Genomic DNA, 17699 nt, shown 5'->3' on the forward strand with positions numbered 1-17699 from the left:
AAAGATAAAACAGCCTTTTATGGGAACAACATTGCACTCCTGCGGACAGATTTCAAATTGAAATTCATCTAAAAGAAGCTGCAAGTGAAGAAACAGGAAAAATTAAAGGCAGAACTAAAAGTAGGAGCATTGACATTAATACGAGATGGTTTGAACATGAGAATCATCCTGATTAAGACTTCCCATGCTCCTATTTAATACTATTGACTTTAGGGTTGCCAGCCCTCCAGGATTGTCCTGATCTCCAAGAATTAAAGATTAATCTTTAATTAAAGATTATGTCATGTGATGAAACCTTCAGGAACCTCCAACCAAAACTGGCAGCCCTAATTGACTTTCTCTCTCTCTCTCTCTCTCTCCTAAAAAGGAAAAAAACAAAAAAACCCTACATAATATTGCCATTAAAGAATCCAGGAAAATATAACTGCAGCTTATGCCATTTGCACAACCTATACTATGTAGTTGTTCAGCACACTATTTAAAACTCATGGAGGAAAATATGGGTAACACCTCCCTCACTAGAACTGTTTAATATTTTCAACCAAAACATTTTCGCATTTCCCATTAGAAAAATGAAGAGGGTTTTATCAAACAAATTTGAGGTGTATGTGCCACTGCAAAAATCAGGAAACATCAAAATGGAAATTTTTTGTTTAGTTTTCAGGTTTTGAAAATCGGATTTTTTTTTTTTTTCAGTTTTGGACTTTGTCTCATTTCCATTTCTCACTTTTCTCTTTTGTTTCCTTTGCTATTGAAAACAATAAAATGAAATCTAGACTTTTTTTTTTTCCTTCTGTGGTGTCAAGTATCAGAGGGGTAGCCGTGTTAGTCTGGATCTGTAAAAGCAGCAAAGAATCCTGTGGCACCTTATAGACTAAAAGACGTTTTGGAGCATGAGCTTTCGTGGGTGAATACATCTGAAGAAGTGGGTATTCACCCACGAAAGCTCATGCTCCAAAACGTCTGTTAGTCTATAAGGTGCCACAGGATTCTTTGCTGCTTTTTTCCTTCTGACATTCTGTAAATTTTCAAACCTTTTCCAAAGTTGGAGAAGTTAGTGGCAAAAGGAAAAATCAAACAGAGTAAATTTGCCACTCTGTCAAAGAAAGAGAAACAAGTTAAATATTTAGAAAATTAATTTTTTTCCCAAAAGTATTTTGTTTAAAAATTTTGGGAAAAAAAGAAATTATTCTCAATGAAATGGGGAAATTCTTAATGTGTCTCAAAAGTCTTTCAATTTTTTACCAGATCTCTACAACAGATTGTAGAATTTCAAAAATATAAAATGAATATAGCCCATTATCAGCCTTTTGTTTAATTGACCGAATAAAGATATTAATCATCCTGAGAGTTCTAATGTGTCATGAGGAAACTGAGACATTATGTGTCTATACTAATGTCCTGCTATCATAAGTGTATTGCATTTCATACTGAGTATGAAGGGGCTTTGATCACAGCTCACATTAAACAACAAGTTCTACAGAGAACTACTCCATTTAAAAACATAACCAAAGGATGTTTTGGAAGCACCTGACAATTTGCTTATGCAACTGTCATCTTTTTGACTTGTTTGCATTAAATACATGTTAACAAAACAGCTCTTAAATTATCTGAATAAAAATCACTTTCTTTCTCAATTTAATCAGCTTTCAGTTCTGTTGTATCTTTGTCTAACTTACTAGTTCTCCATCTCTTTCAGAATTCTAGAGGAGGAGAAAGGTACATGACTCCTGAATTTCTAATGCAGTAAAAAGTTTGTTTTAAAAAATTTCAGGTCATCCTTTTATGTATCACAAAGGAGAAAAACGAACAGTTTCTTTTCTTTGCCAAACACCGTCAGCTGTAGAAACCTATTTTTTCTGAAACTTGATTGCTCGGTTTAAAATGGGGGAAGATGAAATAATGAATTAGGGAGGTTCTGAAACATTTTCAGGAATATTTAAATTAAGCTATTTATTGCTTATAGGGAAGCCATGCCATTTTTGGGCCAAGACTGGAGATCTCCAGGATGGAGATGGATTAAAACAGAAGATGGTTGGAAAAGATGTGAGTCCTTCAGTCCAGAACTTGAGGATGAGAACAGCCAGCTCAACAACAACATCAGTCATGCTGTGTAAGTTTCAGAACAAAGATTAATAGACTTCAACCAGGAAGTAGGAGGGATTGTGCTCATAGTTTAAAGTTTGCTGTAGCAGGGTGTGTCTTATTCAAACTCAGACTTTGTGTTCCACACATTCTTCCTATCTGCACTCATTAGCAATACAGAGCTGTAATCATAAGCACTTTGGACAGGGAATGTCAATCAGCATTTTGATGAGAGGAAATTATCTGAAACTCCAACTTTGTGGAGGCAGGGAAGCAGCCCACTTGATATGTGATTAATTCATATATTCAAAACGTATAGTCTCCTTGAATAATGGGAAAACATTACAATAACTTTTAATCAGTATTTTAATGAAGATCATATGATTGTTTAGAGTGTAGCAATAATACAAGGTAGTTGGTAAAATTTACCTATTTTTTTTTTTAAATAACGTCTGTCCACGATGGGATGATGTTCATTTGTCAAATGGCTGCTCTAGATATCTTAGAAAACTTGGATAATTTACATACTTAATAGTATGTTACAAGTAAAAGGGTGTACAACTTCTGCAGTTCTTCTAGTATTTTCATGAGTCAGGACAAGGTGGAATAGTGTGTTAGTTTATCATCTCTGGAAAACAGGTCAAATTTAGCCACTGTTACAAGTGAAAGTTGATGGACTCATATTAGTCCTTATTGGAATGTTGCCCAGATCACAGCTACCATGCAATATGTCATGAATGGCAGTCTTCTCTTAGAGAGACAACGTGATTGAGATAATACCTTTTATTGGAGCAACTTCTGTTGGTGACAGAGACGAGCTTTTTGAGCTACAGAGAGCTCTTCTTCAGACCTGAAGCTTGTCTCACTCACTAACAGAAGTTGGTTCAATAAAAGATATTACCTCCCCCAGCTTGTCTCTCTAATGTCCTGGGACTTACATAGCTACAACTACAGTCTTCTCGTAGGACAGACATTGAAATTTATTCTAAGTAGGAGCACTACAGATTAAGATGCTTTAAGAGTGTAGTATGAAGCTTTCAGAACTCTTGCCCATATTATGCCAGATTCTAGCCACCATTGTTTATATCTGACTTACTTGCCAAACTCATCCTCAGACAGCATTGATAGCATTTTCAGGATTCAAATGTTGGGCAGTAAAACCCTGGTCCACCAACTTCAGTGGGAGCTGGAAGACTTTAAATGGGATTTGATCAGACCCTAATTTAAAGCTGCCACATAGTGCCTTTAACCATATGCAAACTTCACTGGTACTACTCGATATTCTCTGCAATGAGTCAAGAGTGCATTTGACTATTCGGATCTATTGAGAAATAACCTGTTTGATATGTTAGCTAATTTGAGAGTGGAATAATGTATATTGCAAATTTTAGTAAACTTTTATGAAATAAATGACCTTTCTGTAGTTCTGTTCTGAATTTATATTGGTTCCTTTCCCCCAAAATTAGCCAGAGGACAGTGCTCTTGGTTAGGACCTCCAGTGTAACCAATTTACCATCCTGAGGAAAGGGAGCATACAGTGTTCAAGTTGTTAGTTCACTGAGAACTTCAATTAATGTACAAATGAGCACAGTATGTTAATTGATTTGAGTGTGGAAAAAAATTAACCGAAAAGAGATTTTATTAGCAAACATGGAAAACCTTGCGTAGATGTGCTCTAAAAATTCCTTAACTGGTCATGTGCAAAATGCAATCCTAAACTGTTGAATGATCAAGGAATGAGTGATGTGTCCATCTCTTTTAAACCTGTCTTGAGACTTGCCTACATCTCAGACCTTACTGCTGTCTACATACCATCCTTCTCTCTGTGCTTATCTACCACAGACCTTTCTGGTTTTTCAGAGAGTTTGCTAGCATCTTGTTGTCTGGAACAGTATTCAGTTATCCTTTCATCTTAACGACTCTTGCCTTCAGATATCTTCTGAAACAGATCCTCTCTCCTTTGCCTGTATCCCTTAAATAATAGTTGCAGTTGAAAAATGAAAACAGGAGGCTTAACTCTGAAGCATTTTGTGAAAGACACTACATATGACGCTGTTATGTAATACTTGTAGAGAATTTCTGTGTGTTAACTTAATGGAAGTTTCCTAGTACTGTATGTATGATATGAATTATATCTTTGTCGTCTTGTAAGCAAACATTTAAAATGTCAAGGACTTTGTTCTGCTTGTATCTTCATATCTCATATTTGTTTCCAGTGTTGACTGGAAAAAAACCATTAATTTCTGTTTGTGTACTTACTTTTCCTCTTCACAATTAAGAAGTGGTCCAGCTTGATCTCGTAAGTCTATTGATCTTGAAATCATATAGCTTTCTTTTCAAGGAAACTAATCTGCGGCTATTTAAAACATTTTTTCTTAAGTATCTGTTAATCTTAACATGAAACTAGTTATATTTATAGAAGGATGATTGTAAGTTTTTTAAATTACTAGGCAGACACAGTGAAGCACTCATATCCTTCCAAGTGACTGCATATGAAATACTTAGTTACTGTGGACTTTGCATCTGTCCTGTAATAATTTGTTGAATTCCCTTTAAACTTGAATGCCTGTCTATAGAATTCCATTCTCACTGTTAAACATCATATATGTAGTTATTTATGCAACATGAAACAATACATCCAATTTTGCTTACTGATTCTACAATAGCACTCTAAGCTCCTTTGAAACAAACAAAAAAAAATACAGAAATTGAAGGAAAACTAATCCCATCAACTCCTTTTTACTTTTGAAAATGGAATGTAGCACTAAATGAGGAAGAATAAAGCTTGATTAAATGTGGGACAATTAATTCCAGCTAATGGAAGTAGCATGTTGTAAGTGGTCCTCGAGTAGTAGTATATTTTACAGCATCCATGAATGTGTTGTGTGCTTTTTTTATAAAGGGACTACTGTGCATAGTGATCTGACTGTTCACTTTCAGTCTGTGAAAGTGGGTAGACAAGAGCTAAACTCATTTTAGAGAGGTTTCTAACAAGCCTATAAAAACAAAAGTAGATTTACCAAAAATTTTTTTTAAAAAATCTGCAGTATCACTAATGAAAGTACTTGGATGTTTGCTGGCTTTGGGGAACATCAGTTTCAAATGAGAACTTTTATTGGCTTTTATATATAAAATTCAAACACAGACTTTCAAGGACAGTTGCTATGTAATAGTAATGGACTATTTCCTTAGGCTTAAATTGCTGTAAAAGGTAATTGTGATGCTATTTCCCTCTCTCTAAAATCCATCATTGGGAGAGGTATGGAAGTGAATGGGGATGAGTGACGTTGCTTAACTTGCTTTGTGAAGTTTGATAAAGTGAATGAGGTTTATTCATTTTTTACGTTCAGTTCAGTTTTGTTTGTTATATAGAGAGAGCTTGAATTTAACTGACTGAAAATTGTTGTGCTGTTGCTGGTATTCTTGTTATGTTTGAGGTAAGGGGTAGGCATTGATACTTTTGATTCAGAGTTTTTTAATGCCCCTGGGGAAGTTAAACACAATGCTTTTTTAGCATAAAAATTTATTAACTAATAAGTTTCTGTACTTCTGACTGCCAGAAGCTGAGGCTTGATGATAAAGGATGGATCACTCAATAATTACCCTGTTCTGTTCATTCCCTCTGAAGCATCTGGCCCTAGCCACTTGTCAGAAGACAGGATACCGGACTAGATGGACCATTGGTCTGACTCAGAAGACCATTCTTATGTTGTTAATTTGGGGAAAATAATTCAGTTTTGTCTTTTTATTTGATCCTGTTTCTGTAAATAATTTGGGACACTTCTGGCACTTATTCATAATATTCAATTAAAGGAGAATAATTATCTAATGATTGAGGCATGGGGTTCTCTTGGAAACTGAGGGACTGGTCAGTGACTTGGCTAAACATCTCTTGCCTCAGGTAATTCAGTTGTAAACTGGCTAAAAAACACTACCTAATGAAAACTGTAGTGTGGAGCAAACAGCCATTTAACTATAAAATAAACAGCATTATGCAGAAACAATTTGAGGATTATTCCTAAACCCTTAAATTGTTGGATATAAATTTAAATACATTTAAACTGGAATGGAAAAATAGAGGCTCCAATTTTGCAGCCCTTTTGCTGGTTGGTGTGAGTAAGGGGCATGAAATTGTGCCCATCATGTCTAAGACACTGAAGTATTTAGAAATGAGTGTGCTGATGGAGACAGTACCACTTTAGTATGATGAACGGGGTACTACTATTGGGGATGGAAATTCGTGATAAAACTTTTTTCTCTAAAATAATAGTGAAAATCACAGAAATATTCTTTCCCCTGACTGACTGCTATAGTTGCCACAAGGTTTACAAATGCAGGCACTCTTTACTAAAATCTGGTCCATACTGTGAAAAATCTGAAGTTCCAGTTTAGATGGTCTTCTCAGCCAAAATTTCATCCTTCTAGGAAAGTTTCTCTTCATACAGCCAGGAGTGAAACTTCCCTGCCACATGACTGGAATATCCACAGAAAGAAATGCTCACCTATTCTATCCTAAAGTCCTATTAATCTTGGAGTCCAGAGCCATACGGTGCAGAGATTAATTTTCTGGCAGTGAAGAAATTACAGGGAACCGTTCAAGCACTTCTACAGTTGATGCAGGTGACTGTCTTTCATGGAGATAGTCTTTCAGATTGTGCTCTGCTACCTTTCCTCCGAAAACACTATTGTAGGTTGGAAAGACTTCATTCTGAGAAAGAAACAACTAGGCGCCTGTTTTGCTTAGCAGCCAGAATGAGGCACCTTGAACTTATGAAATGCACTTAAACATGTAATATAAAACTAGCTGTTGGTTGAACATTGACATGTCTATTGCAGTGTGTCTCTGCAAATTCCTCCTAAAGGCATATCATTGCCTTGAGAATTTTTTTTTTCCTGGAAGAGGAATTTTGGAGAAAACCATGCAGTCCTGTGGACAGTGCAGAATGGCTGAACAGTGGGAGTTGTGTGACTATTTCCCAGATAGAAGAACTTTATCATTACATTGAGTGCAACTCTTACATATGTCTTACAGGTAAAAATAAAAGGGCTGGTATGTCAGTAGAGATGGGCTAATAAAGAAAGGGTTTCTTCCTTTGTCACTTAAAGCCTGTGATAAATGAAGGGATGGAGGGAGAGCTCCCTTTGATGGACACCTAGCCAACCAGTTAGCTACAAAATCCTGTTAGTAGCTGTTCTTTACTTGCTTTACTTGTAAAGGGTTTAAAAAAAAACATTGGTAAAAGGAAGAGAGTGGGCACCTGACCAAGAGAGCTAATGGGAGGGCTAGAACTTTTTTAAAATTGGGAAAGAACCTTCCCTTTGTCTGTCTGTCCTCTGGAGAGAGGGAACAGAGCAGAAAGAAGGCTGAATCTATGCTGTAAAAAGCTGTAAACCAGGTATGAAATTCACCAGATCATACCTAGAACTACTCAGTTTGAACCCCCAGATGTGTAAGTAGATCAGGAAATGTCTAGAAAGATGCGATTAGGTTTCTCTTTTATTTCTGTAAGGCTTATGGACTCCTCTGTGCTAATCCCCAAATGCTTTTGTTTTGCTTGTAACCATTAAGCTGGACCTCAAGAAAACCATTCTTCATGGTTGATTATTATACACTTCTACCTCGATATAACGCTGTCCTTGGGAGCCAAAAAATTTTACCGCTTTATAGGTGAAACTGCATTATATCGAACTTGCTTTGATCCACTGGAGTGTGCAGCCCTGCCTCCCCCGGGGCACTGCTTTACTGCGTTATATCCAAATTTGTGTTATATTGGGGTAGAGGCGTATTTGCTCTTTTTAAATCTAGCAATAACCTAGGTTCCAGAAGTATTTTCTTTCTTTTTGTTTTTAATAAATTTTACCTTTTTTTTTTTTTTTTTTTTTTTTTTTTAAGAACAGTATTGGGTTTTTTGTGTCCTAAGAGGTTTGCGCATATGTTGTTTAATTAGCTGGTGGCAACAGCTGATTTCCTTTTTCTTTCTCCGCCCTTCCCTGGATTGGGGGTGAAAGGGCTTGAGGGTACCCCACTCGGAGGAATTCCCAAATGCGCCTTCCTGGGTCCAAAGGGGGTTTTTTGCTCTTGGGTGGTGGCAGCATCTACCCATCCAAGGTCAGAGAGAGGCTGTGACCTTGAGAGTTTAATACAAGCCTGGAGTGGCCGGTATTAATTTTTAGAATCCTTGCAGGCCCCACCTTCTGCACTCGAAGTGCCAGAGTGGGGAATCAGTCTTGAGAAAGCATCTTACCAGTTAGGCCATTTTAAAAAAAAAAAAAAGCACTGGTTTTTGCTCTGCCGGAAATAGTTTGCAGTTAGTTAGGAGTCTTGTTGACAAAAGAAGGGTTGTGGTATTAGAAAGGCATCTGTAGATTTGGTCCTGGTCTCAGTTAAAACTACTGCAGCACAAAATAAATTTGCTGTAACAAGTACGCTTTCTTTGTGAGGTATCTCTAGTTTGTGTGTTGCAGTTAACATGCCATTCTCTCATACTGTGTTCAGTTGCAGCTAACAAGATCTTAGCGGGTTTTGGTTCACTCACTTACAGACCATTTGCTGTTTGTCACTGTGTTCTGAAAGAAGCATGCTGCACTAGTGGGGTGATTTATGTGGCTTTGAATGGTCCTGTCAAGTATTTCTAAAGCTTTAATGACTTCTTAACACAGCTTTATGCAAAGTCCTTATGAGAGCACTGTTACTATATTATGACTCTGGCAAATGTTCTGGCATTTTGATATGCTACACTATTTGTAGGTTTATGGGCTCCCTACTTTACCAAGAAACTCATTTGTACTTTTTATTTAGAATTTGAAGTAGAATTTTTCAGCAGCACAGGGGTTTGTCTGCCGGAGCAAATTGCAGGATTAGAGCCCAAAATCTTGCTTTCAGTTTAAATGGGACTCTTAATTCAGCTCTGAAAGTCTAGAAGACTCTGTTTCTGTGACTTAAATTTCTGCAGGGCAAAAGCTAAACATAATTTTTGCTGAATAGGACAATATTTCTGGTGTTAAAAAGATCTTCATCTGAAAGCTTCCAGTACCCTGAGTTACGTCACTTTGATAAAAGATAGTTTAACACTTAATCTGGATTTAACTAGTATCAACAAATAACAATGGATTGATGTATTTTAATATTTGCCATTTAATGCCTAGGTGTGGGGTTTTTTCAAATGCACTTTTACTTGCCCTGGTGATTTACAACATCTAGGCTATTGCTGATGCTTCTTAAATCTAAACTGACAATGAAAAATAGATTCATATGGCAAACTCAGCTGTTTTAATAAAAGTGAATACTCATGAGTGGTATAAGGCTTGTATACACTTATTCTGTTAAAGAATGATGCTGGCTGGGGAAATAAAAGCAATTTTACTTATTGTTGAGCTTCAGTGTCCTATAGCTTTAGCGATTCTGCTTATCTGCACAAGGTTGGCTGCCTTCACAGTGAAGACAATCTTAGTTATCCGTGTTTTTGAAAAGTAAGCACTCATGCTTGTCTTTGTATGGTTAGCATTGCTGTTTCCTCTAGTTATCTGCTGACCTGGAAAGCAAAGACTTACTTCAAAGAAACTGCTTTGACTTTATGTTGTGTTATGGAGTTTTCTCCCAGCTTTAAAAAACTTTGCGTTTTTATTGTACAGATGAGTATGTTTTTTTTGTTTGTGTTTTTTTAAAAAATAAATGTGATGGAGCAGGAGGGACTCTAATTTTTTGCGTCTCAAGAATATATTAAGTATATAAAATCATTGCAAAACAGCAACGATCACAGCTTCTAAAATAGTTCTTCAGATAATCTTCTTGGGTCACCCTTTTATCACTGGACTATATATACGTTATTTAAAGTTGTGACAGTTTGGGGAATCTGTTTATGTAGAACTTGTGAATTGTAGTGGTAGTTATGAAGATGTTGTACTATTAAATGGCTCTATACAGATATGAAACACCATTTGGTGACAGCTGTAGCGTGTCTCTCCCAGACTACATACAGTGGTGGATTGTTAGTCTCGTAATTGTCACCTATTCAGGTGGAAGCACTTTGGCACAATGGGTTGGCTGAAGCCCAGGAGAACCAGTTCCACTGTGTTTCTCTGCAGGGGGTTGGAGAAGTGGGAATTTTCTTCTCTCAAACAATTACAACAAGGAACCAGGTGCTGGTGGTGGGACATATAAACTCAAGAGATTAACTGAGACAGGCAACTTTGGGCAGGAGATGGGAAGAAATTGGCATGCTTTTGTGGGAGGGTTGTGTGCGTTTGCAAAACCAGTCAAACTAGCCGACCTAGGAATGCTCCATGATTTTGAAGAGATCCATGAGCTGCAGGAAAAGGATCCCAGACACTGCAGAAAGCTCTGGCTAAGCCCAAAGAAATCTCAAGAATGGCAAGGAAGTTGAAGTAGGAAAAAGCACACAGGCATGTTACTTTGTTTGTTTGTTTTTGTTTTTTTTATAGATCTGTATATTTCTTGTGCTACATAAGTGAAGAGTGATATTTGATAATCTTGTACAAAGTCTGTCTTTCTGTTTGCTTTCACTATTTTGTATCCCTAAGAGGTGAACTGCAAACAGAAGGTTTCCACCTTTATTTAGTGAGATTCAGAGGAACACTCAAAAAGCTGGGGAGGACATCACTAGTTGCAGGGCATTAGGCAATTGGACTGCAGGATTTCCACTACAAAAAGTGGTGTCAGACATGAGGTCTGCTCCTGGAGTGCGTGCCTAGAGGCGCAAAGCCTGGGATAGTGCCTAAGATCTACTGAACACCATCTAGCTAGGGGTAAGTGGGATTCAGGATTGGATCTCCTCACAGCAGTCTGGCAAGTGTCCAGCTGGGGGAACTCAGCCAAATCAGTGATGACTTTTAAAATGTTTATCAATAAGGTAGATATTTTATTAAATCTGTTTATTTGTAAATACCTTTACTCCCTTACTTGCATAACTTAAACTATGCGGGTTTTTATGTGTGTTTTGACATTAATGTATAATATTACATTTCCAGTTTCTTCTCTTGAATGACTGACTGAAACAGTCTCATGTGATTTACTGTTCAACATTATTGGCTGTAAAATAAGTGGGTAATTAAATAAATCAGGCAATAAATTCTGCACTTGGTCTGAACTTTCAACTTTAAAAGCAGCAATTATCTGATATGTATTGCGTCTCTCATCTGATCACTCTCCAAGAAGGATTTACTACCTTAAAAGGTAAAAACAACTACTGGTTTTTCTTAAGCAGTAGTCTTGTAAAAATACCCTTCAGTCAGAAATTTCCCTTCTGCAAAATAACTCTATATCTTTGTTTTGTGGGAATTGTATCACTGTCTTAAGTTTTCTGTGTCTTAGACATAATTGTAACACCTTTGCTTTAAAATAAATCACAATTTGGCACAATAGATATGTGTTGTAATTTGTGTTAAAATGTATTCAAATAGTGGATGAAGCACTTAGATCAAGGCATAAAAATGTGCATTGTGTTACAAACCTCTTTACTTTGTATTAGCATTTTATTCTTTGCATTTAGCAGAGCAGATACAACTTTTTTTGTAAAAAATTAGTTGAAAAATCAATTTGGAAAAATTCAGCTACAGGGTCTACAGTGTTTTCTCCCAACACCCTATTGACAGTTCTTTCATTAATTGTAGAGAAGATAAAAGTAATCCAGGATTTTGGGGATATAAAACTTGCTTTAGTTGTTACCAAACACTTCAACAATTTTTTTTGGCAGGGAAGCTTAACTGTGTAGTGAATTACTATTCAAGAATAGACTTTAAGATCCATTACAGTACATGTTTCCATATTACTGTTATCTTACTGTTTTATATATATATATATATATACACACACATACACACACAAAGTTACTATGTGAAAGGCAAAATACTTCACTAAAATTTATTTCCCATTTCAAACAAGCTTGGTATTTAAAAAAAAATATATTCTCCTTTTTGTTTACTTCATAGGAACATGTCAGTGCAGACATGTAGGCCATGTCTACACTTACAGTTTTGCAGCGCTGGTAGTTACAGCTGTGTTCGTACAGCTGTGTAGGGCCAGCGCTGCAGTGTGGCTACATTTGCAGCACTTGCAGCGCTGTTGGGAGTGGTGCATTGTGGGCAGCTATCCCGCAGAGCACCTCGTCCCATTTTGGCGCTGTGGCTTGTGGGAAGTGGGAGGAAGTGTGCGGGTCTTTCCGCTTCCTGTTCCAACACCCCGTGGTGCTTTGCTGCACATTCCGAGCAGTTTGGCGGCATTGTGAGTCTGCAGCGCGATTTCTGAGATTTCTGTTACAAATGGAGCCTGAGCTGCTGAGGACCTTGCTGATGAATGTTGCCAGCATATCACGCATGGCAGTGGAGCTATTCCTTCAGCTGCAAAGTGACATTGAGGAGTCAGACAATGATATTGAAACGCCTGATGCTCAAGACACTCAATTGCTTGTGGCAGTAACAGACGTGCTTAGCACCGTGGAACGCCACCTTTGGGCTCGGGAAACCAGCACTCAGTGGTGGGATCACATCATCCTGCAAGCATGGGATGACGAGCAGTGGCTGCAGAACTTTCGGATGAGAAAAGCCACTTTCATGGGACTGTGTGCTGAGCTCACCCCTACCCTGCAGCTCAGGGACACGAGATTGAGAGCTGCCCTGCCAGTGGAGAAGCGGGTGGCTATTTCAGTCTGGAAGCTGGCAACTCCAGACAGCTACCGATCGGTGGCGAACCAGTTTGGAGTGGGAAAGTCTACCGTTGGAATAGTGCTGATGCAAGTTTGCACAGCCATTAATCGCACCCTGCTAAGAAGAACTGTGACTCTGGGGAATGTGCAGGACATTGTGGATGGCTTTGCACAAATGGGTTTCCCTAACTGTGGAGGGGCAATAGATGGGACGCATATTCCTATTCTGTCCCCACCCCACCTGGCATCAGAGTACGTGAATCACAAGGAGTATTTCTCCGTGGTTCTGCAAGCGCTTGTGGATCACCGTGGGCGTTTCACTGACATTTACTCAGGATGGCCTGGAAAGGTGCATGATGCACGCAACTTTCGGAACAGTGCCCTGTTCAGGAGGCTGAGGGCCGGGACTTTTTTCCCAGACTGCAAGATCACAGTAGAGGACGTCGAAATGCCCACTGTGATCCTTGGAGACCCCGCTTACCCCTTAATGCCATGGCTCATGAAACCGTATACAGGGAAGCTTGACAGGAGCAAGGACTGGTTCAACTACAGGCTGAGCCGGTGCAGAATGACTGTGGAGTGTGCTTTTGGCCGTTTGAAAGCCCGCTGGAGGTGTCTTTATGGGAAGCTAGATTTGGGGGAAAGCAGCATCTCCGCTGTTATATCCGCGTGCTGTACCCTCCATAATATTTGTGAAGGGAAGGGTGAAAGATTCAGTGAGGAATGGACCTCCGAGGTTTGACGCCTAGGGGATGAATTTGCACAGCCAGAGAGCAGAGCTACTAGAGAGGCCCAGGAAAGGGCTTCAAGGATTAGGGGTGCCTTAAGGGAGCAATTTGATGCTGAGAGTCAACAGTAATGTTTGGTGCCTTTGCTGTGCTCCTTTCTACCTTGGAGTACAATATTTACCACTTCCTGCAATAATAAAACGTATTGTAAAAGCCATAAAATCCTTTATTCAAAGTAGAGTACATAAAAGGCCAGGGGGGTTAGGGTGGTGGACTGTACATTGAGAGGTTTGAATATGTCCTGTTTGGATTACTGTTCAATGTCTGCTGCACTTCAGGATTACTATGCTGCAGGGTAATGGGGGTGGAGTGCACAGAGTAAGAATTGTAGTTATCAGGGCTGGTAGGTGATCGTACAGGTGTTGGGGGCAGCTGGGGGTAATAAGAAACTGGCTGCTGGAGAAAGAGATGTTTTGTGCAAATACTGGGGAACAAGAAAGAGAGCGTTGGGAGGGGTGTGGGTTTCCACGGTACAGATCTGCCTGCATGGCTACGAGAGACTCGAAAGACTCAGTTTGGCGAGCCAGGAGGCTTATCATCTGCTTTGAGGTTTTTTTTGGTAGCCAATTCCTTTCTCCTGCTTTCTGTTTGCCTCCACTCATACATTTTCTCTCTCCATTCCTGCGTCTTCCTACTTTCTCTGTTGTAGTGAATCATAACTGCTTTGATCAATTCTTCTTTTGATTTTCACGGATTTTTTTCTCAATTTCTGCAAGCGACGTGAGGGCGGTGATCCGGCTGCATTAGTCAAGGTCACTAAAAAAAACATAGATAGAAACATGTAATACACAGAGGCTACATTGTTTATTATCATACAGTGAAGGAGATTTTAGACTTTTTGTAGCATCCTTCCCACATACCTAACATAACAAAGAGAGGCCAGGGAAGCGAAGGCATGGCAAGCAATGGGGTGGGTGTTTCTGCCCCGACTGCACCTGGGAGGGTCACTGGGGTTTATTTGCACTGGGTACAGGAGGTAGCTGGTGTCCTGCACAGGGGACAGTAGTGAACAGGAAGGTGGCGAGCTGCTGGCGGGGGGAGGGGGCAGTCCGTGTAACTGCCGGCCTGCTGGAAGGGGGGGGCAGAGACCGGAGCGCACCGCGGGGCTGGCTGCCTGCTGGAAAGGCGGGGGAGAGACTGGAGCGCACCGCGGGGCTGGCTACGTGCTGGAAGGGGGTGGGGAGACCGGAACGCACCGCGGGGCTGGGGGGGGACCGCGAACCTAGCGCCCTGCACTCAAGTATCCCTAAATTCTCAACAGGGTTTCCTACTGCCAGATATATCACTGCTGCGTGTTACCTGGGAAGAGAGGGAGGGTCTTCTACAGCAATGTGGATTCCGCCCTGGCCCCTATGCAGCTTGCCTGTGTGCAGCCATGGTCCCCCCACCCCTCGCTGCACAGTGGATCGGACGAGTTAGCCTGACCGGGACAAGGACCTCTCCCTATAAACTTGCAAAAGCACATTGCGCATGCTCTGGCTGCAACTTTTCAAGAAATTACCAAGGCAGATTACAGAGATGTGATAGAGCAAATCAATGGGCTATTCCACATTTAGGCATGCATGCAGGCAGCCATAACCCCAACCGTTCTCTCCCAAAACATAAAAACCTGCTTACCCCGAGCACGCTCCGCAGCTTCTTCCTCACCAGCAACTTCCAGCTGCTGCGACTGGCTAGCCTCCTCTTGGCTTGAGAAGAGCTCCTGGCTGCATGCCTCCTGGGACTCTGGGGTGTCTCCCTCCATGCCAGTAGCTTCACTGTCGGCTTCCTGTACACCCTCCCCCACTTCTCCCTGCTCTGAACTCTCCATCGTGCTCCTAGGATTGGCAGTGAGGTCACACCCAAAGTATGGCATCCAGCTCCTTATTAAAACGGCAGGTTGTGGGGGCAGCTCCTGAGCGGCGATTTCCCTCACGGGCTTTGCAGTAAGCACTCCTCAGCTCTTTTATTTTGACCCTGCACTGCAACGCGTCCCGTTCATGGCCCCTTCTCAGCAAGGACTGTGATATCCGCCCATAGGTATCATAATTTCTCCGGCTAGAGCGCAGCTGTGCTTGCACAGCTTCCTCACCCCAAACACTGATGAGGTCCTGCAGCTCGGAATTGTTCCATGCTGGGGCTCGTCTGGGGCATGGAGGCATGGTCGCTGATTGATTGTTTGATTGCACTCCACACCTGGCTGAGCAAACAGGAAGGGGATTTTTAAAATTCCCGGGGCATTTAAAGGTGGGGTCAGCTGAGCCCAGGGCAGTGGAGTGTGCATGATTATCAGAGAGGCTTCTAAGGTATGCTGGGATACCTCCTTATACCACGGAGGTCAATAAAAGCGCTGGTGGGCGTCCACACTTGCTGACCAGTGCTGGATCACCAGCGCTGGAATCCCTACACCCGAGGCTCGACCGGGTGTACAACCAGCGCTGCAACCAGGGAGTTGCAGCGCTGGCCGTGCTTTGCAAGTGTGGCCACATCCTAGGTTGCAGCGCTGTAACCCCCTCACCAGCGCTGCAACTCTCTAGTGTAGCCATGGCCATACATTGTTGAGGATAATGATGACACTTTGCAATTAGATTGCTCCAACCCCATCCGACCCTACCCCCCAAAATCTCCAGTGCAATAGCATTTTCCTCAATATTGTAGTGACAGCCTAAAACAACTAACGTTATGATCCTAGTCAGATAATCTCTGCTACAACAAATGCCTCATTGAAAGCTTCATTTAACTGTATCAATGGTGTTTGTCGTATACTATATTTCTGTGGCACTTAGTAAATGGAAAAAATATTCTTGTCGTTTTTTGCTGCAAGAGATCATGTTCCCTTAGAGTGCTAAAGCTTGTTACTGGCCTTCCTCAAAATAATATATATGAATAGAAGAAAAGGGAAGTTGATAGTAATGAGAGAGTAGAAATTGTAAAAAATTGATAAAGGAAGCAAATGGACACAGCGATATCTATGGCTGGTAGAGTTAAAAACAATAAGAAGGAGTTTAAGTATATTAGAAATAAAAAGAATCCTAACAATGGTATTCATAGAATGATAGAAGATTAGGGTCGGAAGAGACCTCAGGAGGTCATCTAGTCCAACACCAACTAATCATCCCAGCCAGGCCTTAAAAACCTCTACGGATGGAGATTCCACCACATCCACTGTAATCCCCAGGATCTTTTATACAGAACTGCTGCTTAGCCTGTCAGTCCCCAGCCTATAGCGGTGCATGGGATTCTTCCATCCTAAGTGCAGGATTCTGCGCTTGTCCTTATTGAACCTCATCAGATTTCTTTTGGCCTAATCCTCCAATTTGTTAAGGTCACTCTGGACCCTATCCCTACCCTACCTCTCTCCCCAGCTTAGTGTCATCTGCGAACTTGCTGAGGGTGCAATTCATCCCATCATCTAGATCATTAATAGATGTTGAACAAAACCGGCCCCAGGCCCAACCCCTGGGACACTCCGCTTGATACTGGCTGCCAACTAGACATTGAGTCATTGATCACTACCTGTTGAGCCCGATTCGCTTTCTATTTTGGTCTATTACTATATGGAAGTGATAGAATTATCAATAATAATGCAGAAAAGGCTGAAAGGGTCAATAAAAATTTATCTTCTATATTTAGGGGGGGATACAGATTATGTAATCATATGATATCACTCTTTCCATTTCAGTAGTATCTCAGCAGGATGTTAAACAGCAGCTGCCAAAGTTAGACATTTTTAAATTGGCAAGTCTGGTAACTTGTGTCCCAAGAGTTTTAAAAGAGCGGGCTGAGGAGCTTACTGGATTTTATGGTGCTTTCACTAAGTCTTGGAACACCAGGGAAGTTGCAGAAGACAGAAGGAAGCTAATTTTGTGCTAATGTTTAAAAAGGGTAAATGGGATGACCCAGGTAATTTATAAGCCTGTCAGTATGACATCGATCGCAATCAAGATAATGAGGTGGCTGATGAGAGACTCAGTTAAGAAATAAAGGAGAATAATATAATTAATGCCAATCAATATGGGTTTATGAAAAAACAGATTGTCTTTACTTGTTTCTTTTTTTTTTTTTTTTTTTGAGGATCATACAAGCTTGGTTGATAAAGGAAATAGTGTATTAATTGTAATATACTTCAATTTCTGTAAGTCATTTGATTTGGTACTGCATGATATTGTGATTTAAAAAGCTAGAA

The 17699-nt window shown here is 40.3% G+C and overlaps 1 protein-coding gene across 5 annotated transcripts in view; it reads left to right on the forward strand.

Moving 5' to 3' along the window:
- The window catches only part of FBXO25 (F-box protein 25), a 75674-nt gene that overhangs the window by 3930 nt on the left and 54045 nt on the right, over nucleotides 1-17699 (forward strand). For all 5 annotated transcript variants that reach the window (XM_030555538.1, XM_030555539.1, XM_030555537.1 and 2 more), the window contains exon 2: nucleotides 1967-2113. In XM_030555538.1, the coding sequence (XP_030411398.1) occupies nucleotides 1974-2113 (140 nt within the window). In that variant the 5' untranslated portion in view covers nucleotides 1967-1973. The remainder of the gene's footprint in view (nucleotides 1-1966; nucleotides 2114-17699) is intronic.

This window comes from Gopherus evgoodei, chromosome 3, assembly GCF_007399415.2.
Source record: "Gopherus evgoodei ecotype Sinaloan lineage chromosome 3, rGopEvg1_v1.p, whole genome shotgun sequence".
Taxonomy (NCBI): domain Eukaryota; kingdom Metazoa; phylum Chordata; order Testudines; family Testudinidae; genus Gopherus; species Gopherus evgoodei.